The following is a 27,793-nucleotide window of genomic DNA, read 5'->3' as shown; positions in this document are numbered from 1 at the left end:
ACTGGCGCATAAGAGCCACCCTCTCCCCCGGCGCCTCCTTCCCAGCATGGCTGCCGTGTTTGTAGCTGTGGGTGGGAACTGTAGTTCAGCCTAGGCGCCCAAGGTTCCTCACGCCCTGCAGGAGAAGAGACCACCGCTGCACCCGGATCAGCCCAAATGCCCGCCTGGGACCCAGCACTGAACGGGGGTCGAGCATATACCCCAAAGGACAGCCCCCCCCCCCCCGCCATCTTCCACAGGGGAACTCGCTCGGTGGGGTCGACTGGAGTAAATGTACACAGCCCTGCAAGCGAGGGGGGGTTTCTTTGTGGGTGGCGGGGCTTCAAGGGGGCTGCCTTTAGCAGATACAGCCCTCCTCATGGGCACTCGTGGCACACGTCCCCTCTGCTAGGCCTCAGCACCCCCATGGCGGCGTGGGTTCTGTGCAGCTTTTGGGAAAGTGGTTTTCCTCCAGCCCAGACTGGCAGCATCTGAAATGCAGTAGCCGGCCTTCCCGGGCTTGGTGCCCTCCCAGGTGCCCCAGGGAGAGCATGGCAGCGGGCACAAGGGGATGTGGTCCACCCCCATCACACAAGGCTACCCTAAGTGCAAGAAGAGGAGGAAAGGGGGCTGTTGAGTCCAGCCTCCTGGTTTCCCCCACGGCCAGAGTCCCTCTCCCCTCCTGTGGTTTGCAGCACCTGGGATTCGGGAGCATCGCTGGCTCGGAGCCACCGATAGCCATCTTTTCCACGAATGTGTCCTAGCATCATAGAGTTGGAGGGGACCCCCCAGGGTCATCTAGTCCAACCCCCTGCAAGGCAGAGATGATTTTTTTTTACCCAATGTGGGGCTCGAACCATGGCTGTCAACCTTGCCTTTTTTGCGGGAAATCCCCTTATTCCAGCGCTGCTTCCCGCTGCTATCCCAGATTGTTAGACATCCCATAGACTGTCCCCGCGGGGGACAGGGGAGGCTGCTGATCCCTTATTTTCAAATCTGAAAGTTGACAGCTACGGCTCGAACCTACGACGCTGAGATCGAGAGTCTCGCTCCCCCCACTGAGCCATCCTGCCTCGTCCAGCCCCCTTTCAAAGCCGTCCAGGGGGGCGGCTCCTCAGCACCTGGCACTCAGAAGCTTCCCTGCCGCTCCGAGCGAGGCTCGTCGCCCACCCAGGACTCGTCTACACGGAAGCCCCCCAAAGAGGGGGGGGGTATCGCTGCCGGGAAAAGGGGGCGATTTCTGGGGGGTGGAGTTCTCCCGCTCCCCAACTGCGAGGAGGGCCGTGGGCTGAGCGGGTGGCTTGGGCCCTGATCTCGCCCTCCTTCCGCGCTCTAACCACTGCGCCACGCTGCCTCTCCCTTTCCCCAATGCAGCCCGGTCGGGGCAGAGACCTCGCCTGCCGAAGGGGCGTGACTAGCTGGAGGCCCCGCCCCCTGCGCACAGGCCACGCCCACTGAACCCCACAAGGGATCCTCCCCCCAACAGGCAGAAGTTCAACCGGGAGAGCGGGGGTTTCCTTCCACTTTAAGAGCCCCTCGCCCCGCCCCTTTCCCGACAGCCCCTCCCGACGGGGCGTGGCTAGCTGGAGGCCACGCCCCCTGCTCACAGGACACGCCCACTGAGCCCACAAGGGATCCTTCCCCCAACAGGCAGAAGTTCAACCGGGAGAGCGGGGGGTTTCCTTCCACTTTAAGAGCCCCTCGCCCCGCCCCTTTCCCGACAGCCCCTCCCGAAGGGGCGTGGCTATTGGAAGACCCTGCGCGTAGGCTGCTCCTCCACAGGCAGAAGTTCAACCGGGAGAGCGGGGGGGTTTCCTTCCCCTTTAAGAGCCCCTCGCCCCGCCCCTTTCCCGGCAGCGGAAGGGGCGTGGCTAACGGAAGACTCCGCCCCTGCGCCTAGGCCGCTCCCCCCCCCCCAAAAAAACCAGGCAGAAGTTCAACCGGGAGAGCGGGGGGGCTTCCTTCCCCTTTAAGAGCCCTTCGCCCCGCCCCTTTCCCGTCAGCCCCGCGAGGCGCCGCCGTCGCCCTGACGTCACCGCGCCGTCTCTGGTGGGCGGGGCTTCCCGGCGGGCGGCCAAGATGGCGGAGCTGGACCTGCTGGGTTCCATCCTGAGCTCCATGGAGCCGCCGCCGGCGCTGGGCGACCGGGAGGCCAAGCGGGCCAAGGGTGAGGAAAGCGGGGGGGGGGGACCCAGGAGGGGGGGAGGGAAGCCAGCGCCGCCCCCCCCCCCGCGCAGGTAGACTGCGCCGCCCTCTGGAGGCTCCGCCAGAGGAGGCCCAAGGGCGCATGCGCAGCTCCGGGAGGGTGACGTCAAGGTCGCCGCGGGTCAGGCTAGATGACCCTGGAGCCCCTTCCGTCCCTGCAAGGCTCGCTGTCATGGCGGGCTGGGGACACACGATCCCAGCTGCCCCCTGGCTTCCCCCCCAGCAGAAGAAGGAGAGCCCTGCAGCCGGATGAGGCCCAAAGGGGCTCCCCATAGCCAGGCCCCCTGACCTCCCAGAGGCTGATCAGGGACCCCAAAGGGGGAAATGAAAAAGGGGGAAATACATTGGAGATCTTAGGCTTCTCCCTGGCCCCGTTTATCATGTTTCGTTTTGTATTTTAGATATCTTTGTTTCAAATTTATAATAATAATAAACTTTATTTGTACCCCGCCCTCCCCAGCCAAGACCGGGCTCAGGGCAGCTAACACCAAGTATAGAAGCAATTGATTAAAATACAGTGCTACCTCGGGTTACAGACGCTTCAGGTTACAGACACTTGAGGTTACAGACACTTCAGGTTACAGACTCTGCTAACCCAGAAATAGTGCTTCAGGTTAAGAACTTTACTTCAGGATGAGAACAGAAATCGTGCTGCAGCAGGAGGCCCCATTAGCTAAAGTGGTGCTTCAGGTTCAGAACAGTTTCAGGTTAAGTACGGACCTCCGGAACGAATTAAGTACTTAACCTGAGGTACCACTGTACAACTTAAAAACAAGATTCAAGTACAACATTAACTGAGTCTTGCAAGTGTTTTTGTCCTGTATTTTGAGGTTATAAAGTGTGCTTTGTGGAGAAGAGTTTTGCAGAGTGGATGAGACATTTGGGGTTTGGGAGAAAAGGCAAGCGAGAGGAGACACGACAGGCGTTTAGAAAATTGCTGAGGGGCCTGGGGAAAATGGACAGGGGGAAGGTCTTCTCCCTCTCTGCTAACACAGGAACTCGCGGGCACCCAAGAAAGCTGAATAATGCTGGGAGATTCGAGACAGAGGAAAAGAAATCCATCTTCATGCAGCACAGAGAGACTGTGGAACTCACTCCCTCAGGAGTCAAAGAAGATAATAATAATAATAATTTATTATTTATACCCCGCCCATCTGGCTGAGTTTCCCCAGCCACTCTGGGCTGCTCCCAATCAAGTGTTTAAAACAATATAGCATTAAATATTAAAAACTTCTCTAAACAGGGCTCCCTTCAGATGTCTTCTAAAAGTCAGATAGCTGCTTATTGCCTTGACATCTGGTGGGAGGGTGTTCCACAGGGCGGGTGCCACTACCAAGAAGGCCCTCTGCCTGGTTCCCTGTAACATGGCTTCTCACAGGGAGGGAACCACCAGAAGGCCCTCGGAGCTGGACCTCAGTGTCCGGGCAGAACGATGGGGGTGGAGACGCTCCTTCAGGTCTCCTGGACCGAGGCTGTTTAGGGCTTTAAAGGTCAGCACCAACACTTTGAATTGTGCTCAGAAACGTACTGGGAGCCAATGAAGATCTTTCAAGACCGGTGTTATGTGGTCCCGGTGGCCACTCCCAGTCACCAGTCTAGCTGCCGCGTTCTGGATTAATTGCAGTTTCCGAGTCACCTTCAAAGGTAGCCCCACGGAGAGCGCATTGCAGTAGTCCTGGTGGGAGATAACCAGAGCATGCACCACTCTGGCGAGACAGACAGTGGGCAGGGAGGGTCTCATCCTGCGTACCAGATGGAGCTGGCAGACAGCTGCCCTGGACACAGAACTGACCTGCGCCTCCATGGACAGCTGTGAGTCCAGAATGACTCCCAGGCTGCACACCTGGTCCTTCAGGGGCACAGTTGCCCCATTCAGGACCAGGGAGTCCTCCACACCCGCCCATCCCCTGTCCCCCCAGAGCAGTGGGAATGAGGGAGAAGCATCTCAAGGGCTCCTAGTAGCCACAAAGGCTCCATCCTCCCTCCACGGTTGGGGGTAGCATTGCCTATTGGGATTCGCAGGAGGGGGCAGCATGGATTGGTGCCCCCATGCCTTTCTTTGGGGCTTCTACGGTTGAAGCATCTGGTCGGCCGCCGTGAGAGTGGGATACTGGACCAGGTGGGCCTGATCCAGCGGGACTCTCCTCCCCATTTCCTTCTGTAGAACTGAACTCCTTCTGGAGAGCTGGAAGGTCTACGGCTTCTCAGTTAGCAAGCGGCTGGACCAGTGGTTCCCAAACTTTTTTGGGCCATGCCCCACCTAAGCCTCTCTAAAATCCTGATGCCCCCTCCTGTGATATATAATCCTTATTATTCAGAAAGTCAACTGGTATTCACGTGGATGAAGCCTAAAAGGCCATTAATAACTCGTTCTCGAATTGCCCCCCTTAAAAATCAAATTGCCCCACATTGGGAACTGCAAGCCTGAGCGAGTTGGGATCTGGCCCAGAGGCTGCCATGGTATGACAAGGTAAAGGTGCATAAAGGGTTTAAAAACCATATTGTTAGAAAAGCATTATACAATGTTTGGATCCGATATAAAGATTTGTTGGAAAGTAAAACTCCCAGGTGGTTGTCACCAATGGAAGCTAAGGAGGTGAAAAAACTTAACATGGATTCTAAATGGCCAAAATATTGTGAAATTTTAGAACATGATGGTGAAAAGGTTAAACTTCAGAGTTATGAGAAATTAAAGTCCAAAGTTCGAGATTGGTTGCATTACCATCAGATAAATGAGACATTTAAACAGGACAGGAAAATAGGATTTCAGAAGGAGAGGTCAAAACTAGAAATAGAATTGTTAGAACCCAATACTAAGAACCTGTCAAGAATGTATAATTTGCTGTTGAAATGGAATACACAGGATGAAACGGTGAAATCAGCTATGATTAAATGGGCACAAGATATTGGTCATGACATTATGTTTGCAGACTGGGAACAGTTATGGACCACCGGTGTTAAATTTACGGCATGTAATGCCTTAAAAGAAAACATAATGAAAATGATCTACAGGTGGTACATGACCCCAGTCAAGCTTGCAAAAATTCACCATTTGCCCAATAACAAATGTTGGAAATGTAATGAGACTGAAGGTACTTTTTACCACCTTTGGTGGACCTGCCCGAGGATTAAAGCCTTTTGGGAAATGATCTATAATGAAATTAAGAAAGTCCTTAAGTGGACTTTTCCTAAAAAACCTGAGGCTTTTCTCCTGGGCATGGTTGGCCAATTGGTGCCAAAGAAGGACAGGACCTTTTTTATGTACGCTACCACAGCAGCAAGAATTCTTCTGGCAAAGTATTGGAAGATGCAAGAACTACCTACTCTGGAAGAATGGCAGACAAAGGTGACTGACTTTATGGGACTGGCAGAGATGACTGGCAGAATCCGCGACCAGGGGAAAGAGACAGTGGAAGAGGATTGGAAGAAATTTAAAATGTATCTTAAAAACTGTTGTAAAATTGAGGAGTGTTAAGATGTCAAGGGGTAAGAAGTAGAGAATTACAGCTGTAACTAACAAATTAGAGAAAACTCAATGAAAGGGAATTAAACAGATAAATTGACCAAAGGGTTGCTAAAAAATTGTAAAATAAGGATGCAGTGAAAGGGAGGTATGGGGAAGTCGTTATACATGTTTAAATGTTTTGTATGTCTCTGTTTTGTGTTGTGTTTGTTTTTTATTATGTGTTTGAAAAATGAATAAAAATTATTATAAAAAAAAAACAGAGGCTGCCGTCTTGGAACCAGGAGCAGGTGATCCCTTTCTGGGATCCCCCAGCCACTCACACACCCCTTTCTGGGAATGGAGTTGAGAAATGACCTAACCTGGGGAGAAAACAGCAAAGACCTGGTGAATAGAGCACAGCAGAGGTTATATTTTCTGAGAATCCTCCGGAAAAACAATCTCTCAAAGGACCTGTCGATGGCATTTTACCATTGCACTGTTGGGAGTGTATTAACTTATGGTCTGTGTGTGTGGTTTGGGAGCTGCACAGTCAAGGAAAAAACAATGCTGTCCAGGGTTGTAAAGACTGCGGAGAGAATAACTGGGTGCCCTCTTCCCACCTTGCATCAAATCTATGCTTCCAGGTGCCGTAAGAAAGCGGCAGAGATAGCGCAGGATAGTGCGCACCCCGGAAATGATCTCTTTCAGCTTCTGCCTTCTGGAAGAAGGTACAGGGTTATAAAGACCAGGACTAGCCGCCTGAGAAACAGTTTCTACCCAAATGCGATTTTGCTTTTAAACGCAGTGTAAGGAGTCTCTGTGGGAGTATGGTATATTGTATTTAAAATGGGGTATCAAGAGTTTATAGGGGGCTAATCAGGCTGGGATAGCTGGGATAGCAGGCTTGTTGGGTTTTGAATGTCTTATGTAGATTTTTCAATTTCGTTGTTCTTTATGGGACAATGACAATAAAGATTATCGTATCGTTTCTCTCCTCTCTCCCTTCCCCAGAGCAAACAGCACAGCTGAAGAAGCTTCAAGAGCAAGAGAAGAGGCAGAAAGTCGAGTTCAGGAAGCGGGTGCGTCCTCTGCCACCACCCCCCGTCCCCCCGGGCACAGATCCCCAACTTGCACGCGGGTGGGGACCAGGGACCACCCTGGCTTCCTCTCCGCCTGCTCACAGCTTCCTCTCTCTTCCCCCGCCATACAGATGGAGAAGGAGGTCTCCGATTTCATCCAAGATAGCAGCCAGACCAAGAAGAAGTTCCGGCCCATGAACAAGATTGAGCGCAGTATTCTGTGAGTCCACTGGGGGGGCAGGGAAGGGAAAAGGGGCAGGTGAAATCCAGCCTCCAGGTGAAGCATACCTGACCTTGGCTTGGTTTCCGACTTCAAGACGGCCTGAACAGATTGGAGAACTGGGTGAATTGCGAATTTTTATTATGACGGTCACAGACCAGTTCCGGCTCACTTACAATATCAGGAAAATCATAAAACACAACAGGAATACATTGAATTGCAATTGGGTATAACGGAGACAATTCAGATATAGCGGCAGTTAAAAATATATACTAAATCTTGATCACTATAACCTAAAATTGTCATTTAAAACCTTGATCGTTTTAGTAGTACAGCTTGTTCCCTAAATTTTAATGGCAGTCACACAGAATTTAGCCACCTTAGCGTGATCTCTAGATCCTTGTCCTCTACCAGGAGTTTTAGACATTGAGTTCGGACCCATTTGGAGATTTTTGTATAACAAGAGTGATAAATACCGAGCGTATATCCCCATAGAAACGGCAGCCTAACAAGACATGAGAGACAGTTTCTACCTCCATCAAGTCGCAGGGGCAGACTCGTTCCACGTATGGTTTGCCCTCGAATCTGCCTGAACTGGGTGCAAACTAGCAAAATGAATTTAAATAGGGGCAAATGTCAGGTTCTGCACTTAGGCAGGAAGAACAATGCACAAATACAGGATGGGGGGGCACCTGGCTTACTAGCAGTACATGTGAAAAGGATCTGGGTGTCTTGGTGGACCACAAGCTGAATGTGAGCCCACAGGGTGATGCAGCAGCAAAAAAGGCGAATGCCGTTCTGGGCTGCATCAACTAGAAGTCTAGTGTCCAGATCAAGGGAAATCATATCACTCCTCTCTGCTGCCTTGGTCAGGCCACAAGACGGATGTTGAGAAGCTGGAATGTTTGCAGAGGAGGTTGGAGCAAGAGGTTCAAGGGTCTGGAAACCAAGCCCTGTGAGGAACAGTTGAAGGAGTTGGGGGTGTTTAGCCTGGAGAAGGACAGGAGTTACGATGGCCATCTTCAAGTATCTCAAGGGCGTTCGCAAGGAAGATGGAGCAAGCTTGTTTTCTCCTACTCTGGACAGTAAGACTTGAACCCGTGGCTTCAAGTGACGCTGAGGTCCAGCGCTGAGGGCCTTCTGATGGTTCCCTCATTGTGAGAAGCAAAGCTACAGGGAACCTGGCAGAGGGCCTTCTTGGTAGCAGTGCCCACCCTGTGGAACGCCCTCCCATCAGATGTCAAAGAGATAAGCAACTACCAGACTTTCAGAAGACATCTGAAGGCAGCCCTGTTCAGGGAAGTTTTAAATGTTTAATAGTTTATTGCATTTTAGTGTTCTGTTGGAAGCCGCCCAGAGTGGCTGGGGAAATCTAGCCAGATGGGCGGGGTATAAATAATAAATTATTATTATTAATAATAAGAAAGGCGATTCTGAGTGCAAGAGCCCTTTGACAGCGGAAGAGACTTTCTCAGAAGGCGTTGACCTCCCCTTTGTTGGAGGCTTTTAAATAGAGGGAAGATTGCCCTTCGTCCGGGACGCTTTATTTGTGATTCCTGCATTGCAGGGGGTTGGACTAGATGACCCTCTGCGCCCCTCCCAACGGTGCAATTCTCTGATTCCCATTCCAGGCACGACGTGGTGGAAGTCGCAGGCCTCACCTCCTTCTCCTTTGGTGACGAGGAGGAGTCCCGATACGTCATGATTTTCAAGAAGGCAAGTGGGAGATCTGCCGCTCTCCCCCTTTCACCCTGTTGGGGGTCGCTCCCCATTCCTCCTCTCCGCCCCCTGGAGAACCCGTGTTCCCGTTCTGACTGCCCCGCCCGCCTCTCTTACAGGAATTCGCCCCCTCGGACGAAGAGCTGGACGCCTACCGCCGGGGGGAGGAGTGGGACCCCCAGCAGGCCGAGGAGAAACGCCGGCTGAAGGTGGGCAGCTTTCCTCTAGGGGGGCAGGGTTGGGGCTGTTGGGCAAGGATTGCAGTGCCACCCTCGGAGGAGACGCCACCCCGGGGTGCTCCTCGAGGGATTTGCAAACTGCGGAACCAGAGATCGACACCCCAGCACATAAGAACATTAGAAACTTGGATTTGGAGGCAGCTATGCTTCAAATCTAATCTATGGTTCGAATCCCCGCGGCGGGGTGCGCTCCCGTTGTTCGGTCCCAGTGCCTGCCAACCTAGCAGTTCAAAAGCACCCCCAGGTGCAAGTAGATAAATAGGGACCGCTTACCAGCGGGAAGGTAAACGGCGTTTCCGTGTGCTGCGCTGGCTCGCCAGATGCAGCTTGTCACGCTGGCCACGTGACCCGGAAGTGTCTCCGGACAGCGCTGGCTCCCGGCCTCTTGAGTGAGATGGGCGCACAACCCTAGAGTCTGTGAAGACTGGCCCGTACGGGCAGGGGTACCTTTACCTTTACCTTATGCTTCTAAATAGGGACGTGGGTGGTGCTGTGGGTTAAACCACAGAACCTTGGGCTTGGCGATCGGAAGGTCGGCGGTTCGAATCCCCGCAATGACGGGGTGAACTCCCGTTGCTTGTTCTCTGCTCCTGCCAACCTAGCAGTTCGAAAGCACATCAAAGTGCAAGTAGATCAATAGGTACCACTCTGGCGGGAAGGTAAATGGCGTTTCCGTGCGCTGCTCTGGTTCACCAGAAGCGGCTTAGTCCTGCTGGCCACATGACCCAGAAGCTGTACGCCGGCTCCCTTGGCAAGTAAAGCGAGATGAGCGCCCCAACCCCAGAGTCGGCCACGACTGGACCTGATGGTCAGGGGTCCCTTTACCCTTTACCTCTGTCTCTCACCCCTTCATGGCTTCTTCCCTGCAGGAACTGGCTCAGCGGCAGGCAGAAGAGGAAGCCCTGAAAGGCCCCACGGTGGTGAACCCCAACACTGACTACAAGGACAAGTACAGCCACCTGATTGGGAAGGTGGCTGCCAAGGACGCCGCGCACACCATGGAGGCCAACAAGGCCTACGGCTGTGGTGAGTCGGCCGGGGGTGGGTTGACACTCCTGGTTGGCTCCCCCAGACCCGGAGGGACATCCGCAGTAAGCAGCCTGGACTGGCCCCTCGCCCTTCCAGGGCACTCCCAGCTGTGCGCAGGGTGATATCCCTCAAGAATCCTTAGGTCCAGGGCACCCGCGGGAAGCAATCCCTGGCTGTCCCCCAGTGTTTTAGAGCACGGGTTCCTTCTTTCTTTCTCCAGTGTGGTTTCCTCTGAATCATTGAGTCGGAAGGGACCCCAAGGGTCATCGAGTCCAGCCCCCTTGAAGGCAGCTATCCTGTAAGGGGGTCCAAGATGCAAGGTCCAATATCCTTCAGTAGACCTCAAGGAGCGTCTCCACCTCCATCGTTCTGCCCGGACACTGAGGTCCAGCTCCGAGGGCCTTCTGGCGGTTCCCTCCTTGCGAGAAGCCAAGCTACAGGGAACCAGGCAGAGGGCCTTCTCGGTGGTGGCGCCCGCCCTGTGGAAAACCCTCCCTTCAGATGTGAAGGAAATAAGCAGCTATCCTATCTTTAAAAGACATCTGAAGGCAGCCCTGTTTAGGGAAGTTTTTAGGGCTAATCTGACTTCCTTAGGGCCCGGGACCTCTAGGGTGTTGCTGTTTATGAACCTTAAGGTCCTCCTTAGCCAGCATGGTGTAGTGGTTAAGAGCGCTAGACTCGTAATCTGGTGAACCAGGTTCGCGTCTCCGCTCCTCCACCTGCAGCTGCTGGGTGATCTTGGGCCAGTCACACTTCTCTGACGTCTCTCAGCCCCACTCACCTCACAGAGTGTTTGTTGTGGGGGAGGAAGGGAAAGGAGAAAGTTAGCCGCTTTGAGACTCCTTAGGGTAGTGAGAAAGGGGGATATCAAATCCAAACTCCTCTCCTTCTTCTCCGTGGGGCATTGAGAACATGGTGCGCCTTCCGGGTGTTGGGAAATGTAGTCCAGAACACCAGCAAGGCTCTCCCCCTTCTCAATGCCTGCTCTGAGAGGCTCCTGTGTTCTTCAAATTGGGCTGAATTGGGCCTTCGTGGTTGCGCTGGGCGATTCTCTGCCTTTTATTAAGGCTTTTTCATAATACAGTACAAAAAGGACCCACCTGAGTCCTCTCTCGGAGGTCGATCTTTGCCAGGCTGGAAAATTCTTGACGTCCCCCATCCCTCTCCCCTCGCAGTTCCCGTCGCCAACAAGAGAGACACACGCTCCATCGAGGAGGCCATGAACGAGATCCGGGCCAAGAAGCAGCGCCTCCGCCAGACTGAGGACGAGGGCCCCGCTCCGCCCGCCAGCAGCTCGTAGGGATCGGGGCCGCCGGCAGCGGCCGGGCTTGCTCCCCGCCGGGTGATTTCAGGGACTCGCCTCCGGAGCTGCTGCTGCTACTTCTATGGAACCCACCTGGGGGCTCCCCAGAGCAGATTAGGAGGGGGACCCCCACGAAACATCCCTCCCCCTCCTCCCTAGGTGTACCCCAGCCCTTTTGAGTAGTTGACCCCTAGCCTAGGGTGCCGTTAGCGTGCCGGCGGGCGAGGAGGAGGAGGAGGGTTTGTGAAAATTTTTATCTTCTGCGTGTGAGAAAAGGGGCTGAGACGATTATAGCAAGGTGGGAGGGTGTTAAGAGAATAAATAATATATCCCCCCCAAAAAAACCACACACCACAATTCCCTTTTTGTGTGCTGTTCAGACCTCCACAACTGAAGTTGCCCCTTTTAATCCTGTAGTGTGGTTCCCCCCCTTGCACTGAAGCCCCCCACCCTTACCTCTCCCCCCCCATCTTAAAACTCCCCTCCACCCCAGTTTTTATTACCACTGTAGTACCACTCTCATCCACCAGAGAGGGCATCCCTCTGAGCTGCAGTACTCCCTACATCCCACCAGGGGGAGCAACCAAGTTGCAGTGCCACGGCCAACTGGAAGACTTTAACGGGGTGCAGGACAGCGGAGCCCCCTTTACCCCGCTGTGGGGTGGGAGAGCAAAGGGGCCCGTTTGCCCCCGTGTGCGCATTGCGGGGAGGGGTCCTTGCTGCATTTGACAAGAGGCTCCCTTCCGTCTTTGGGGTGTCGAGGCCGAAGCATAACTGTCTTCCCTTTGGATCTTCTCCCAACGTCCCTGCCAGCTCTGGAGTTTTTATTCAGTGTGTAAATATTTAAGAAATTCTGTTTGCCTGCCTTCCCGCTATGGGGAGCCAATGCCCCCATTGCACACCCCACTCCCTGCTCCCACGGGTCACAGGCTCCCAAGGGGGCCTGGCCGTGTGGATGTTGGAGCTGGGGAGACGCCATCGGTGGTGTTTGGGCAGAGGGCTGTATATGTGTGTGGACAACATTAAACACTTGTTTTGGACGCTGTCTTGCCTCTGCCTTTTCTCCGTATCGAGAGCGAGAATTCACAGCCCCCTGGAAGCTTTTGGCGCTTAAATATAAATAAAAATAAGCGCTTAAAAGTGTATACGACCACTCGAACTCAGGGCTCTTCAACGAAGTTCGTGGGCAACAGGAGCAAGGGCAGTCAAGTATTATTTATGGTGATGATGATTAGATTTATATCATGGGTAAGCAAACTAGGGGCCGGATCTGGCCCAATCGCCTTCTAAATCCAGCCTGCGAACGGCCCGAGAATCAGCGTTTTTTTACATGAGTAGAATGTGTGCTTTTATTTAAAATATATCTCTGGGTTATTTGTGGGGCCTGCCTGGTATTTTTACCTGAGTAGAAGGTGTGCTTTTATTTAAAATGCATCTCTGGGTTATTTGTGGGGCATAGGAATTCATTCATTCACTCCCCCCCCCCAAAAAAAAATATAGTCCGCCCCCCCCCCCATGGTCTGAGGGACAGTGGACCGGCCCCCTGCTGGAAAAGTTTGCTGACCCCTGATTTATATTCATCACAAGACCTCAGGGCGGACCACAAGAACAAATGGATAGGCGTAATTGGGAATTTAGGGACTTTGCTGGTGCAAGATGCAAGGAAGTCCCCTGGCTGAGGTGGGGGGGGGATGTCATCTGTGGCCCTTATCCAAATGTGGGGCCCCCACCAGTCCCATGCCTTGTGCATCTCACTGCTTCGTCCCTTTCTGGACCGCCTTTCCCCCAAAGAGCACAAGGCATGACGTTCATATCCAGTTCTCCCACCCTCATTTAATCCCCACCACAGTAGCCCTGCGAGGTACATTAGGCAGAGAGGTAAGGTTACACTCTGTGAGCGTTATTGCCGGGGGGGGGGGGGGGATTCGAACCCAGGTCTCTCCCAGAGTACCATCCAGCACTCCAACCATTGCACCTCTCGGCCTGTGGGGAGAGTCAAGAGATTGCCCCCTCCCTGGCTCAGGTGGCCTTCACAGGGAGTTGGCAGGGGTGAGGAATCTACCTAGCTCCATATGGTCCACACTGACGGGCAGCTCTAGCTCTCCCGGGGTTCAAGCAGGGAGTCTCTGGGGATTGAACCCAGGATCTTTGCATGCAGGGCAGCAGCTCTCCCACCAAGCTACGGTTCCTTAAAATAAAGCCAAGGTACTAGTCCTCGTGGTTCCTTAAACAGGAACCCTGGAATCTTGCCTGTGGTCCGTCTCACTCAGTACGGCTTACAGTGACTGGCAGCAGCAACTCTCCAGGGATTCAGGCAGCCTTCTGCATGCCAGGCAGGTGTTCTAGCAGCCCTTCTTCCCCAAGAGCTCTTTGCCATAGAGGACTCTGCTTGACATTAAATCGCCCCCATCTCTGTGGGCCTCGTTGGCTTATGCGAGCCCCATTGTGACCCCAGGAAGATCCTCCGTAGCCTCTGCTAATCCCAGTCCATATGCGTCGAGGGACGGCTACCATAATGCTCTTTTGCACGTGCACAGGTAATTTTCATTTGTGTGTGCAAAGTTACTGAGGCCTAGAAACTTGGACCATTTCTTATAAAGTCTTCATTCAGAGAGTAGGACAGGGAGATAATATACAGTCCCAAACCACTTTGAAGCCCATATTGTATGCTGGTTTCATAGTTTTTGACCTGGGGGGATATATTGCGAATCATGACGTGTGCTTGTGTGCTACGCAAGAATTTGATGCGGGGGAAACCGTGAAGCCAGCCAATGCCTCTGCTTATTTCAGACATCATGATATCTCGATATACCATGATGTTTAGCAGGTAATGTATCCCAACAATGCCCAGCCCTGGCAGAGAGACGGAGGGAGGTGAGAGGAGCCCGCCTGAAGCACAAAGGGGAACTTGGCTCAGGGGCAGACTGGGCGCTTCCCAATTTCACTGGCACCAAACTGGCGCACCCGCCTTCCATTCTGTTGTTGCACCACCCTCCCAGTGTGACTGAACCGGCCGCGCACCCCTAAATCCGCCTCTGCCTGGCTAACACACGCACACATGCACCCCGTCCCGTTTCCCAGAAGACGCAAAGAAGGACCCTGACGCCGCTTGCTCTGGCACAACGGCCTTGTTTATTCGCTGCCCCGAGATGGGATGGTGGGGCAGAGGCTCCTCAGCTGCGCCGCCAGGGCCTTTGCCCAGGACCCGGAAGGGGGAAACGAGGAGGGGATCCAGCCAGCCCTGGCCCGTGGGGGGCGGTGTTGTGGAGTCGCCTTCCAAGGAGAGGAGAGCAGGTGGGGGGGTCTCTTTCTCCCTGGGGTTCCCTTGCCCCACTGGGGTGGGGCTGCAGGCCAGGCGCTGCTTCTACTTGGCCAGAGGGTGGCGGAATTTGCGGCCGGCAAACACCGCTTTGTCTCCCAGCTGCTCCTCGATCCTGCAAGGAAGGGAGGCGGGAAGCAAGATCAGTGCCGGGTCTGGAAAGCAAGACTCTGGGAGGAACAGGGATGCTTAGCTTGGAGAAGATACAGGGCCCGTCTCAGATGTCTCAAGGGCTGCTACTTGGGAGATGGAGCAAGCTTGTTTTCTGCAGCTCCATAAGGGAGGACTCGAACTCATGGCATCAAGTTACGAGGAGATTCTGGCTCAACATCAGGAAGAGCTTTCTGATGGTAAAAGCTATTTGAATGGAGCCCCTTGGAAGATGATGGGCTCTCCTCCCTTGGAGGTGTTTAAGGAGAGCTTGCCATGGATTCTGGAGCTGTCGTTCTGGGTTGGGCTGGATGACCCCTGGGGGACCCTTTCCAATTCTATCTCCTCACCTCATCAGCTGGTTGTACTTGGCCAGACGCTCGGAGCGGCAGGGAGCTCCGGTCTTGATCTGCAAAACGGCACCAAAGACATTGATGTATCGATAGGCAAAACCTGCACTGGGCCCTGTGGGCGCATCGCTCGGGACGCCTTGTGAAGTTTAAAACCCACACAGTCCCACCCCCCAGAATACACGAAGGAGCCCTGAATGGGGAAACAGGCCGAGCCGGGGGAAGCGTCCTAAAATGGGGAGTTGGGGGGGGATACAGGCGCCCCCTCTCCACCGGCTGATCCCCACCCTGGTCCTCTCACCTGCCCTGTGCAGAGACCCACGACCAAGTCGGCGATGAAGGTGTCCTCGGTTTCCCCGGAGCGGTGGCTCACCATGACCCCCCAGCCGTTGCTCTGGGCCAGCTTGCAGCTGGGAAGGAAGGAGGAGACGGTTTGGGGGGTGTCCCGGGAGATCCTGCCCCTGCCGCAATAGCCCCCCACCCGGAGGACGCCCTGCCTCCCCGGACACTCACGCCTGGATGGACTCGGTGACGGAGCCGATCTGGTTGACCTTGAGCAGGAGACAGTTGCATGCCTTCTTCTCCACCGCCTGCTGGATGCGCTTGGGGTTGGTGACGGTCAAGTCGTCGCCCACAATCTGGATTTGCACCTGCGTCAGGAACTTGGACCACGTCTCCCAGTCGTCCTGGTCAAAGGGGTCCTCGATGGAGACGACTGGGGCAGGGAGGTGGGGAGGGAAGGGAGGGCGTTACAGGCCGGCACGCCCCCAGACATCTCTCTCCCTGCTCTGCCCCACGCTTCCTGCCCAGAGCCCTCAGGCTCACCTCCCAGACGGACAAGGCCTGGGGTCAACCCGGTGGGGCCGGAGGAGTGAAGAGAGCGCCCCTGGGCATGCACAGAGAGCCTGTCCCTCGCCACGGATGTGGGAAGCAGTCCAGGAAAGGAGCTAGGGCGGCCTCTAAGAGCGCAGTCCTAAGCGGGGAGTTCCGCAGAGTTACAAAATGAGATATTTCAAAAGAGAAAATGGACAAGGACTGGAAGGTGTTTAAAGGATACTTGCAAAATTAGATTGAAAAATCAGAACTCCTATTAGAATAAACAAGTTCCGTTATAAATACTGAAATACTAAATAAGGTGGATAACAATGTGAAACAGAAAAAGAAGCAGAAAATTGGTTTTAAAGTATGTGAAAGAAAGCAATAGAAGTGGAAAGAAATTGAAATTGAGTAGATTGGAAGTTTACCCCAAGGGTGGGGTGAGGGGTGGGGGTGGGAGAAGGCAGTACTTGTGGGATTGAGTGTGGGTATGTCTCAATATTCTTTTTTTTGAAATGTATGTCTGTATATTCGTAAAATGTATGTAATAATGTTGAATTGTTTTAATAAAAAAATTATTTAAAAATTAAAGAAAGATATATTTCAGGGGGATTGGGCTTTGTGTCACCCGGAAGCAACTTGGCCATCTCTCTCACCAGGGTAGTTCTTGATGAAGCTCTGGTAAAGCTCCCCCAGCTTATCACCGGAGATGTAGCGGTTGGGGTCATCGGGGGACTTGAAATCCAGGTCGTATTTGCCCTTGCGGAAGAACTCGGAGGCCGCCACGTCCATGCCGATGACCACTTTGTCCGAGTAGCCGGCCTTCTCAATGGCACTCTTGAGGAGCTCCAGGGCTGGCGGGGGGACGGGAGGAGAGAGTGAGAAATTGGGGCGCCCCAGTACAAAGAGCATTTCTGCCCGGGGGAGAAAGCCCAAGAGCAGAAGCCAAGCCCAAGAGCCCTTCGCTTCGGGGGGCTTCCAGCAACCGAGATCCAGAAGCCTTGAGACCATAAGGAGAGCCTGCAGGATCAGGCCAAAGGGGGCCCATCCGGTCCAGCCTCCTGTCCTCACAGGGGCCAAACAGGCGCCCATTACGGGAAACCCACAATCAGGATTTGAACACAAGAGCATCATTCTCCCCTCCTGCGGTTTCAAGAAACTGGGATTCGAAAGCAGGGCTTCCTCTGGCTTTTTTAGACAGAGCCATGGTGGCTGGGAAGACCTCAATCGCACTTTCCTCCAGAAATTGGGCTCCTCCTCTTGGAAAGCCATCCCTGCCTCCGGCTCCGCAACAGGAGAGCTTTATTATCTCTCCACATTCACCTCCCTCGGATGCCCACAAGAGGAGGGAAACGATTCTCTCTGCGTAATCCCATCTTATATTTTTAGTTGCAATTTTGTCCATCTTTTTTTAATCTTGTTTTATAGATTCTAAATGCCGCGTTGATTTGCCAACCACACAACTTGCTGCAATTGTGAGATTTGGTTCATTTCTAGTTGCTGTTTCGTGAATTTTTTTATAGATTGCAACCGTTTTGTCGATAATTTGTTAATCGTTTTATGTGATGCATTCGTGATGCGCTATTACTGTATGTTACGGTTATTTCTTGTCTGAAATGAGATTCATTTGCCTGAAAAGTGGCATAAAGAAACACAATAGATCAAATCATCTTGTTGCCTCTTCCTCGCCTTTCCTCTAAAGCCCCCAAATCTGCCCCCTTCCTTCAAAGGGGAGTCTCTGCCCCCCTCCCTTGACCTTTTTTTCCATGTCCTTTTTGAGGCGAGGCAACCAGAACCGCCCGCAGTATTCTGAATTAGTCTGCCTGGGCCTTCAGCCGTGGGATCCTTCCCACAGGATGCTGACCATTGAGGGTGAGCCCAGCGGTATCTCCCCACTGCCCTTTCCCTGAATCTCCGGTTACAGCCGCCGAGCTAATTCCGGCCGTGGCAGCGGCGTTTAAAGGGCGAGGGTGGCGTGAAACCCTAACCCCGCTGCCTGCCACCCGCTAAAAGTAGCCTGCCTCCTTGCCCAAGGAGCATAGGCGCCGACTCCATGGGGCTTGAGGGGGCCCGAGCCCCCTCAAAAATTCGTTTGGGGGGGCTCCGCCCCCCCAATAATCTCCGGCGCCCCTCCAGCAGAGCGCCATCGCCGCCCCTCCCCCAGCCCAAAATGCACAGGGAGGGGCGGGCTGCATGCCTCCTGCCCTCCCTCCCGAGCAAAAGCTCCACCCAATTTCCTTTGGAGCTGATTAATAGGCGCAGCACGCTCTCCCCTATTCGCTCACGAGGAGGCGGCGCCACTTTATTTGCATATTCATGAGCTTATTTATTATTCATGAGCTTTCCCAGGCCCCCCCAATATTTTTTATAAGTCCGCGTCCCTGCCAAGGAGCTACCTTCGTTGTTCTCCAGGATGTTGGGGGCGAAGCCGCCCTCGTCTCCCACGTTGGTGGCATCCTTCCCGTACTTGCTCTTGATGACGGCCTTCAGGTTGTGGTAGACCTCGGCCCCGATCCGCATGGCCTCCTTGAAGTTGCTGGCGCCCACCGGCAGGATCATGAACTCCTGCATCGCCAGCTTGTTCCCGGCGTGGGAGCCTCCGTTGATCACGTTGAAGGCCTGGCGGGGGCAGGGGGGGGCAGGAGGAAGGGGTCAGGATCCGTCCCAAAGACTGCCAGTCTTCAGCATCAGGACGGGCGGCCTCCCAGAGACATCTCACAAGCTAAAGGGCAGAGCCTGAAGGACACTCTCTCTCTCTCTCTCTCTCTCTCTCTCTCTCTCTCTCTCTATATATATATATATATATATATATATATATATATATATATTTGGCATAATTTCATTTCTCCTGCAAATCTTTTTTTATACAATCATTTTTATTAGTTTTCAATTACAACAATCCAATAATAGCCTCATTATAACAATGCCAAATTATAATACTATCAGTAATACCAATCATTCAGATGACAAATTATCATATTGGCCTGAATATAAGCAGCACTTTCCCCCCCAAATTCCGACCGTGGAAAGTTAAAGTGTGACTTTAATTTGCAAACTTACAAAAATTCGCCACCTTAAGATATCGCTGCTGAAACAGACAGACGGTAAAACGGAACGGGTCTGAGTGCCTGTGGAATTTTAGGGGAACGGCTTATATTCGGGTATTGTCTCCCCCCCCCCCCCCGAATTTTAATTTGTGGGTGCGGCTTATATTCAGGCCAATACGGTATATGGTTTAGGTCCCTGCCCCAATGCAATAATTGATGGTTTGATGATTTACTTTATTCCTGCGCTCCAAAATCTTATAAATTCCAATTGCGTTCCAGTCAAAATAACGATCCCTTATATCACAACTGCAGTTTTGATGAATTTGTATTGACACATTAAATGATTTCTACAGCTACAGGTGAAGCGTTCAAATTCTCTCCTTGTGTGTGGCAATTATTCTGTCCTCCTGCAAATATTAGTGCCATTAGCATGTATGCAAATGTCCAGCTCCTTTAAGAACATTAGAAGAGCCTGCGGGATCAGGCTGGGGGGAGTGCCCTAGTCCACCCCCCTCTTCTCACTGGGAAGCCCCCCAAGCAAGATTCAAAGGTGAGAGCGACTCTCCCTTCCTGTTTCCAGCAAAGGGTCGCAACTGTCTCATCTCGAACCCTGACCCTAGAGAGACTCCTTATCCAGATCAGGGCACTCAACCATCTTTGACACCCCCCACCCTGCCAGCCCCCTCCCCAAAGACAGAAAAGGGAGGCGCTGGGCTTTGGGGGTGGAGGTGGGGGGCTCTAGAACCACCCCCACAGAGCCTTATGCCTGCTTGCCAAAGCCCAGAACCCCACTTCTCCGTCTTTGGGGAGAAAGCACAGGAGCTGGGGGTGGGGGTGTCAAATTTGGGCCTCGCTCCCCCCCACTCTGCACAAGAAGGCTGGGGGGGGGCAGGTTCCTGGCTGGTCGAAGATCTCTTGCGACCCCCTTGGTATGAGAAGTTGGGCCACCCTGAGAGAGACCCTTCCTTCTGAAAAACAGGGTGTGTGTTAAGAAATAAATAAACCTCTGATTATTTGCAAAGGGAACGTTTGTATCAGCTAAAAGCCGATAATCCATTTGGAGCCGCAATGCATCTTTGCATTATTATTAATAATTATATTATTATATCATATCATTATATTATATTATATTATATTATATTATATTATATTATATTATATTACATTACATTACATTACATTACATTACATTACATTACATTATATTATATTGAATATCCCACACTTCATCCAAGGATCACAGTCCACAGCTTTGCAGTTGATATTTTTGGTCCTTTTTGCTATGTTTCCCCTTTGGAGTCGCTGATATATTAATGCAATCCAGTCCTCTGGGGAGCCTGCACTGCACCCCCAAAAGAGAGGGGCCTTGGCTCCAGACACCCCCCCTCCCCGCCCCCCCTCGGACACTCACTGGCACGGGCAGGATGAGGTCCTTGTTGCCAGCCAGGTCTGCGATGTGTCGGTAGAGGGGGATGCCCTTCTCAGCAGCGCCCGCCTTGCAGACGGCGAGGGAGACGCCCAGGATGGCGTTGGCCCCAAACTTGGCTGTGGGGAGGAAAAGATGGGGTGCTGGGTGAGGGGCTGCGGGAGAAGTCAGTGGGGCAGGAGGGGGCAAGGTAGAAGAGGCCCCCGCTTACATTTGTTCTCTGTCCCGTCCATCTCCAGCATCAGCTTGTCAATTTTCTCCTGATCCACAACACTCAGCTTCTAAGAGAGAAGAGAGAAAAGGGAATCCGTTTGTTTCCCAGGAACCTGGGTTCGAAACCCGGCCTGGCACCTTCCCCGCACGGAGGATGGAAGTCTGATACGGAAACTTAAGGGAGTCTTAAGGCGTGTGGGCCAAAAGTTAAAAGGAGCCCAAGGTTAGCAGGCCAGATAGAATCGTAGGGTTGGAAGGAGGGGGAACTCCCACCCCAGGGCTATCTATCTATCTATCTATCTATCTATCTATCTATCTATCTATCTATCTATCTATCTATCTATCTTTTGCCTGATGCATAACTCGAACCCGCAACCCTGAGATGAAAAGTCTCACACCCTACCGAGTCTTTCCACTCTCCACTCCCCTCACCTGAGAAACAAAAAGCAGGGCTGCAAAAGGGAGGCTGCAGCACAGAATTTTAAACTCAGAGCATATAGAATAATAGACCCCCAGGGTCATCTTCTAGCCCAACCCCCTGAGAGACCCCCCTCCCTTCCCTTGGGATTTCCTTCCCCAGTTCCTTTCTGCCCAGCTGGCCTCTCCTTCCCACTCACCAACCAGTAAGAACCCCGTGAAACTGGGAATAAATGGGGGCGGCGGAGGGGGGGGGGAGTTGCGCCCGATAAAAGGCCTTTGGGACAAGGGTTCGGGTTCTGTTTCTCCTTTTCGTTTGTGTCTCACCACGTTTGGTGCACGTATAGTTGAACTTTCAATAAAGATGTTAAGAAAAAAAGTTTAAAAATAAAATAATAAAAATAATTTTAAAAGGATTCCTTGCTCAGTTAACGGGGGGGGGGGCGTATCCTGGCTGCCTGGGGAGACCCTGGGGGCTCTTTGACCTGGCAAGGTCCTGGTCCTGGGGGCAGGGGCTTTGAGGGTTTTCTGTGGGGCTGTAGGAAAGGGCTTCTGCCCCCCACCCCAGAAGCCTGGCTCCTCTCTCTCTTTCTCTCTATGTCTCTCTGATTCCTGCTCTGATTCCTGTCTTGCGGGGGGGGGAGTTGGGCTAGATGGCCCTTAGGGGTCCCTTCCTACTGCACTGTTTGGTGACCCCAGAGCCCAGCGCTGCTCAGAGTGACCCCCAACCCAAGCCCTGCCCGGGTCCCACCCTCTCCCTCTCACCTTCTCAATCAGGGCGGGGGCGATGGTCTTGTTGATGTGATCCACGGCTTTCAACACCCCTGCGGGCAGAACGGACGGGTGAGGGGATGGAGGGGTGACCCTGCAGGGGCACAAGCACACTCCCACCCACGATACCCTAAATATGGGGCAGAATTGGGGCCAATGGGGCAGAGGAGGAAAGGAAATACGAAGAGAAGAGGCTTCTGGGGCTTGGAGCAGGCGGGTAGTTCTACGGTGGTGCGTCTGGAGAGGGTGCAATGGAAGAGAGGAGCCGGGAACAGGGCTCTTGGGTCTGGCCAGCACTCCCCCCAACTCCGCATCTGGCTGGAAGGCCCCCCAAGCAAGGGGGCACAGAGAGATGGCCTGCCCCTATCTGGAGGCAGGAAGCCCCCACCCCGTCCCTGAACCCTGGTCCTTCCAGCCCTTGAAGGGAGCAGCCGCCCAAAGCCCCTCATGGACATCAAGCTGTTTGTAACCGTTCAGTGGCAGGGAGTTCCGCAGATCCACAGCACATTTTGTGTGCAGAGAAGAACTTAAAAGTGTCAGTGCCACTTGGCCCCACTTCCCTTCCTCCAAATCTTGATGTTCCCTGGGGCACTGACTCGCACCCCTCCCCGCTCTGTGAGCCGCCAAGTCCTGGTGACCCCTCACCTTTGCCCAGGTACCTGCTCTTGTCCCCATCGCGGAGTTCCAGGGCCTCGTAGATGCCGGTGGAGGCCCCGCTGGGCACGGCAGCCCGGAAGTGGCCTAGAGAGGAGGGCAGAGAGAGGAGGGTCAGTCGGGCGCCAGACGCCCAGCACCCTCCCTGCCCTCCTTGGCTCCCTCCCCACAAGAGAACACGCCCTGCCCTTGCCCGCAAGGGCTCCGCTGCCCACACGACTCACCCTTGGCGGTCTCCAAGTCGACTTCTACCGTGGGGTTCCCCCGGGAGTCGAGGATTTCGCGAGCGTGGATCTTCTGGATAGACATGCCTGGGTGGGGGGGGGGTCAGAGGGAGGGGGTCAGCCAGGCCTCCTGCCTCCCAGCGCCCACTTCGCACTGGCAAAGGTTGGGGAGCTCGACTGCCACAGGGATGCTTTAATTGTGACTGGACTAGATGTCCTTCGGGGTCCCTTTCAATTCTACGATTCCACAAGTCTATGAACCAGGAGGCTGGGAAGAAGGACCTGCTGGATCAGGCCCAAAGGATCAGGCCCAGCACCCTGTCCGCAAAGGGTCCAAATCCCCCATAGAAGCTAGGAATCGAGATAGACTGGCTCTGGAGCTGGAGGCTCCACAAGAACAGCAGAGGGTCCTGGGTCAAAAGGGACCCAATTCGGTCCAGAATCACAGGGGCCAACCAGATGCACATTATGGGAAAACCAAAACCAGGATCCGGGTGCAAGAGGAACACTCTCCCCTCCTGGGGTTTCCAGAAGCATCTCTGCCTCCGAGGGTGGAGAAGTGTGCAGGGAGGCCTCTCCCAAGCAGCGTGGGGCAGTGGTTAGAGGGCCAGACTGGGACCGGGGAGAGACCAAGTCCGATTCTCATCCGTGGGTGTCCTGGGGCAAGTCGCTCCACCTTGCAGAGTTGTTGGGATTAAATGAGCTCCTTGCAGGACCAGGAGGGCGTATCGGTGCCATAATTGCATTAATTGCCAAACCAGCAATGCTTCAGCTGAGAGCGCCAAGCCCACCGGCCTGGGACCCTCTTCCAGGGACCCAGCGCTGGCAGAGAGGGGGAAGGGAAGGACGGAGCAGCTGCCAGGATTAAAAATAGAAGTGCCCCCCCCATCTCTTCTGGTCGCAGGGAAATGTCACCGGGCCTCTGGCTCAAGGCAGAAAAGGAGAGCAGCTGGTGCCCTGGGGCTGGGGAGATGGGGGCCCCTTTCTGCGCCCCCCAAGAGACACGCTCCCCTCCCAGGCCTCCTCCAGGAACCTCCAAAGTGGTGTCCCCCACCCACCCTCCCCAGGAAGGTAGCAATTCAAGGGTCTGCCACGTACGCCTTGATCCACACTGCTAATAACCCCAAACGAGGAGAGAGGGGGTTTTTTTTGGGGGGGGGACTCAGAAATTCTGCGCAAAGAAGGGCTGGCCCCATTCCTTGGCAGAGAGACCGTGAGAGGCAACGGAGGGTGGCTTGGGCGCCCCCTCCCCTAGTGGGACACCCAAGGTGACCAGGACACCCGCTTGCTCGCCTGGGGGTCCCCCCACCCCGCTCCAGAAGGGGCCCCCACTCGCTCACTTGCGTAGGGCTGGCTTGGGGGTCCTTGGCTGTCGCTGGGAGCTGCTGACAGTGCCCAGGCTGGGGGCTGACCCCTTGCCTTTATACCCGGAGGTTGCGCAGCTCCGCCCCCCAGGGCCCAGTAAGGGACTGTCAGCAAAAGCAGGCTGGACGAAAGTCAGTAGAGGATGAAATCTCTGAATCTCAGGGTCAGGTTTGAGCCCCACGTTGGGGGCCAGGTTCCTGCATTGCAGGGGGCTGGACTGGATGACCCCCAGGGTCCCTTCCAACTCTGTGGTGCTATGAGCCCAGCAAGCGATACACAGCCAGAGGGAACGACCCTCCTGTCCTGGCCCTCCCCGGACACATCCTGGCCCCTTTGTGCATCCAGCAGTTGTGGGGCTGGGACCAGTCCCACAGATCCAGACTGGGCAGCAAGGACGGGGGCCAGGTGTCCCCCGGGGAGACTCCCGGGACGCTGCTTTCTCTAGGCAGCAGGATGGAATGGCGCTGGGGCCTGGCGGGCCTCCCCTCAGCTTCGTCTGGTGGCCCAAATGTGCCCCTAACTGGAGAGGGGCAGCCTCACTGCTGCCTATGCTCTTGTCATGTCCAGGTTAGATTACTGGTTCCCCGTTCAAAGTGCTGGTTTCGAACTTTAAAGCCTTAAACCAGGCATGGCCAAACTTGGCCCTCCAGCTGTTTCTGGGACTACAATTCCCATCATCCCTGACCACTGGTCCTGTTAGCTAGGGATGATGGGAGCTGTAGTCCCAAAACAGCTGGAGGGCCAAGTTTGGCCATGCCTGCTCAGGACCGCAGTACCTCAAGGACCGCCTCTCCCCATACGAACCCACTGGGAACCTGAGATCATCTGCTGAGGCCGAGAACGAGGCCTTCTCTGCAGTGGCTCCCCATTTGTGGGATGCTCTCCCCAGGGAGGTCGGCCTGGCGCCTTCATTATACACAGGCAAAAATGTTCCTCTTCTCCCATCTGTGGCCTTTTACACGAGAAGGGTGCTACTGCTTCGTCCCTTATTATGGGATGTATACTTTGTGCTTTCATACTACAGACCACCCTGTGATCCTTGGAGGAAGGGCAGCATATGAATTTGATAAGAGTAATAACAGACCCAGTTCTGAACAGGGAATTGAACAACAAACAATATTAACACCCTCCCCTCCACACACACTTTGGGGCTTATCTGGAAGGCTGGACTCAAAGCACCCCTTCTTTCAATCCTGCCATTCAGGGGGTTGGACTAGATGACCTGGGGCTTCCTTCCACCTCTCCAGCTCACCTCCTCCTCCTCTTCCTCCTTGTCCTGCTCGCCCTCCTTCTCCTCCCATGACCGCCCTTTCCGCCTTTCCTGTGCACTGGTCGCACTGGTTGCACTGGTGGAACACCCTGCTGAAGACCTGGTGGCGGCCTCCCTCGCTCGTCCTGGAGGAGAACTGCACGGTGTTGATGGTGCACTCCTCCGAATCGCTGTTCACATCACTGTCCTCCATCCCGAATCAGCTGCCCCTCGCCGGATCTCTCAGCAGCAACGAGGATCGCAGTGGCTCGCAGTTCCTCCGCCCTCCTGTTCAGCCCAAAAAAAGCCAGTTTGATTAATTTGCAGGGCGCTTTGGTTTGTTTTACTCTATCCTGGTTTTGACTTGGCTGCTCCCTCTTTTCTGCCAACCGCTCTGAGGCCTTTCTTCCTACGGCGACACTTACAGCCTAAATGGAAGCATACATCATTTGCACCCCTTTCCGTTTCAACGGAGGGGGAACCGAGGCAGGGAAAGAATGGGGTTTCCCTGATTGCTGCCCAAGCCCAGCCTTCGCAAATCTCGTGCCCTCCAGGACTTGTAGTCCACAACATGCAAAGCCCAGCAGGACCCAGTCTGGTTTCAACATGGATGGGGGGTTTGAGATTCCTGCATTGCAGGGGGTTGGACTAGATGGCCGCCAGGGTCCCTTCCAAGTCTATGAATCTGGAGGCTGCCCGGTTGCTCTAACCCCTGAGCTCCACTGCCTCCGAGAGGCGGGGGGGCTCCAGAGCTCCGCTCCCCCAGCGGTATGGGGTGCTTGAGGGCACGTTTTGTGCCCGCCACTTGCAGACGCTCCCTTAGCCCAGCTCCCTCTAAAGTCTTGGCCTAAATTTAGAGGCTGCTAAAGGTCAAAGGGTCCATTCCAAGCAGCGGCTTAAAGGACGAGGTGAAACTTTAGCTGCCGCTCATCTTTCACAGGCCTGCCTTGGGGTGGAGGGATCCCTTCTTCGGATCCAGGGGGAGAAGGGGGGGATCTGGTAAGGGCTGGGGACTCACCGGGCGAAAGGCACAGAAGCTCCGATGGACGAGAGCGGAGGGTTCGAGAAGCGCGGCTTAAGGAAAAGAAAACCAAGGGATGGTCAGGAATCAGGAGCCAGGGCCCAGTTCTAAGAGGAGGGCAGGTTTTTCGTAGATATTTCAAGAATAGCCACAATAAATATGTCGAAAAGATCGCCATCCTGCTACACCCAGTCCACGTTTGTAAGAACCCGTCTGCCCTTCGGAACTCCCTGCCTCTTGAGATGGGTCAGCCGCCTTCCCCGTCCTCTTTCCAGCGCCTGCTAAAATTGTTTTTTAATTTAGCCATGAAATTTAGACGCCTCCCTTCCATCACGAGATCCCAGGGCGGTTTGCAGAACAAAACCAAATTGTTTTAAGACTAACCCAGATGTTTAGAAAGCCAAGAAAAGCTCTAATCTGTTTTTTGGTCCACTTTTGAAAGTCTATAGACGTTATTTCTGCGAGTTTCTCCTACTGGTAAATTTAACTCTTTTGTAAACCGCTTTGAGGGTTTGGGTGCCGTTTTTTTTTTGCAACCAAGCCTTTTTCGAAATGAATGAATAATCTTCCTAGCCTGCCAGAGTGGTGGATCTGTGTTCCAGAGTTGCCCTGGTGGACGATGAGCTTCCTGGGGACCCCAGACAAACGGGCAGCTGGGAATCGGGACTCTGTGTGCGCGCGGATTTCTCTGACCTTGGCACGGCCTCCAAGCGGGTCTGGGAAGCTCCGTCAGGCAAAGGTCACGAGGGTGAGGTTTCCTGGCGCGTCTCAGGACCGCCGGCATGGGGTTTCACGGGTTGCAAGGAGCCCAGATATGGAGTGAGGGTGGGTGGGCATGCTGAAGGGCAGCTGCGGTGCCATCTAGCGGACCTGACTTAGACATGCAGGGCGTTTCAGGGAAGCACGGAGTCAGGGAAATGTAGAGTTCGAAGGGACCCCCAGGGGTCATCCAGCCCAACCCGCTGCAATGCAGGAATCTCAACTAAAGCATCTGGGATAGATGGCCATCTGAACTCTGCTTAAAAGCCTCCAAGGAAGGAGAGTTTATTAGTCTGCACACGAAGATGGGAGAGAGACAGAAAGATGATGATGATGATGATGATGATGATGATGATGATGATGATGATTTATACCCTGCCCATCTGGCTGGGTTTCCCCAGCCACTCTGGGCGGCTTCCAACAGAATATTAAAATACAATAATCTATTAAACATTAAAAGCTTCCCTAAACAGGGCTGCCTTCAGATGTCTTCTAAAAGAGAGAAATATATATAGCTGATAACATTTTTATAAATTACGGCCATTTCAGCCTTCTTGCTTAATGTTTTTAAATATCTGACCATGGCATCAAGCGCTGCTTTCATTTTAAACTGTTGCTCTCGTAATGCCCGTTACTGTTAAATCGTTAGCTGTCTTTATGGTATTTATGGAATTGTTTATTTCCTAAAAATTACGCACTGGGGAATAAAAACTCCCTGAAGCGGTTTACGAGAAAAGGATAAAGCCATAAAATTATCAATAAGAAGACTGGACAAACCATGGAAGGCTTTTGAA

General features: G+C 53.7%; 2 protein-coding genes across 2 annotated transcripts; one reads left to right on the top strand and one right to left on the bottom strand.

The window, feature by feature from the left end:
- The first annotated feature begins 1,993 nt into the window (after nucleotides 1-1,993).
- SPAG7 (sperm associated antigen 7) lies at nucleotides 1,994-12,258 on the top strand. Its single transcript, XM_028703463.2, has 7 exons — nucleotides 1,994-2,146; nucleotides 6,641-6,708; nucleotides 6,840-6,928; nucleotides 8,560-8,644; nucleotides 8,767-8,856; nucleotides 9,756-9,912; nucleotides 11,091-12,258. The coding sequence occupies exons 1-7, from the start codon at nucleotides 2,059-2,061 to the stop codon at nucleotides 11,213-11,215; spliced, it is 702 nt and encodes a 233-aa protein (XP_028559296.1). The 5' UTR covers nucleotides 1,994-2,058; the 3' UTR covers nucleotides 11,216-12,258.
- A 2,073-nt stretch (nucleotides 12,259-14,331) lies between these two features.
- On the bottom strand, nucleotides 14,332-24,070 carry ENO3 (enolase 3). The gene is made up of 12 exons (XM_028703460.2): nucleotides 23,946-24,070; nucleotides 22,606-22,692; nucleotides 22,373-22,468; nucleotides 21,722-21,780; nucleotides 20,538-20,607; nucleotides 20,312-20,445; nucleotides 18,250-18,472; nucleotides 16,510-16,707; nucleotides 15,551-15,752; nucleotides 15,339-15,447; nucleotides 15,038-15,096; nucleotides 14,332-14,652 (listed from the first exon to the last, which is right to left on the bottom strand). Exons 2-12 carry the CDS (start codon nucleotides 22,688-22,690, stop codon nucleotides 14,583-14,585), a joined length of 1,305 nt encoding a protein of 434 aa, XP_028559293.1. The 5' UTR covers nucleotides 22,691-22,692; nucleotides 23,946-24,070; the 3' UTR covers nucleotides 14,332-14,582.
- Between the last annotated feature and the right edge of the window lie 3,723 nt (nucleotides 24,071-27,793).

The sequence above is a fragment of the Podarcis muralis genome, chromosome 13, assembly GCF_964188315.1.
Source record: "Podarcis muralis chromosome 13, rPodMur119.hap1.1, whole genome shotgun sequence".
Taxonomy (NCBI): domain Eukaryota; kingdom Metazoa; phylum Chordata; class Lepidosauria; order Squamata; family Lacertidae; genus Podarcis; species Podarcis muralis.
Note: the sequence above shows the minus strand (reverse complement) of the source record. Positions and strands in the feature narration are given on the sequence as shown.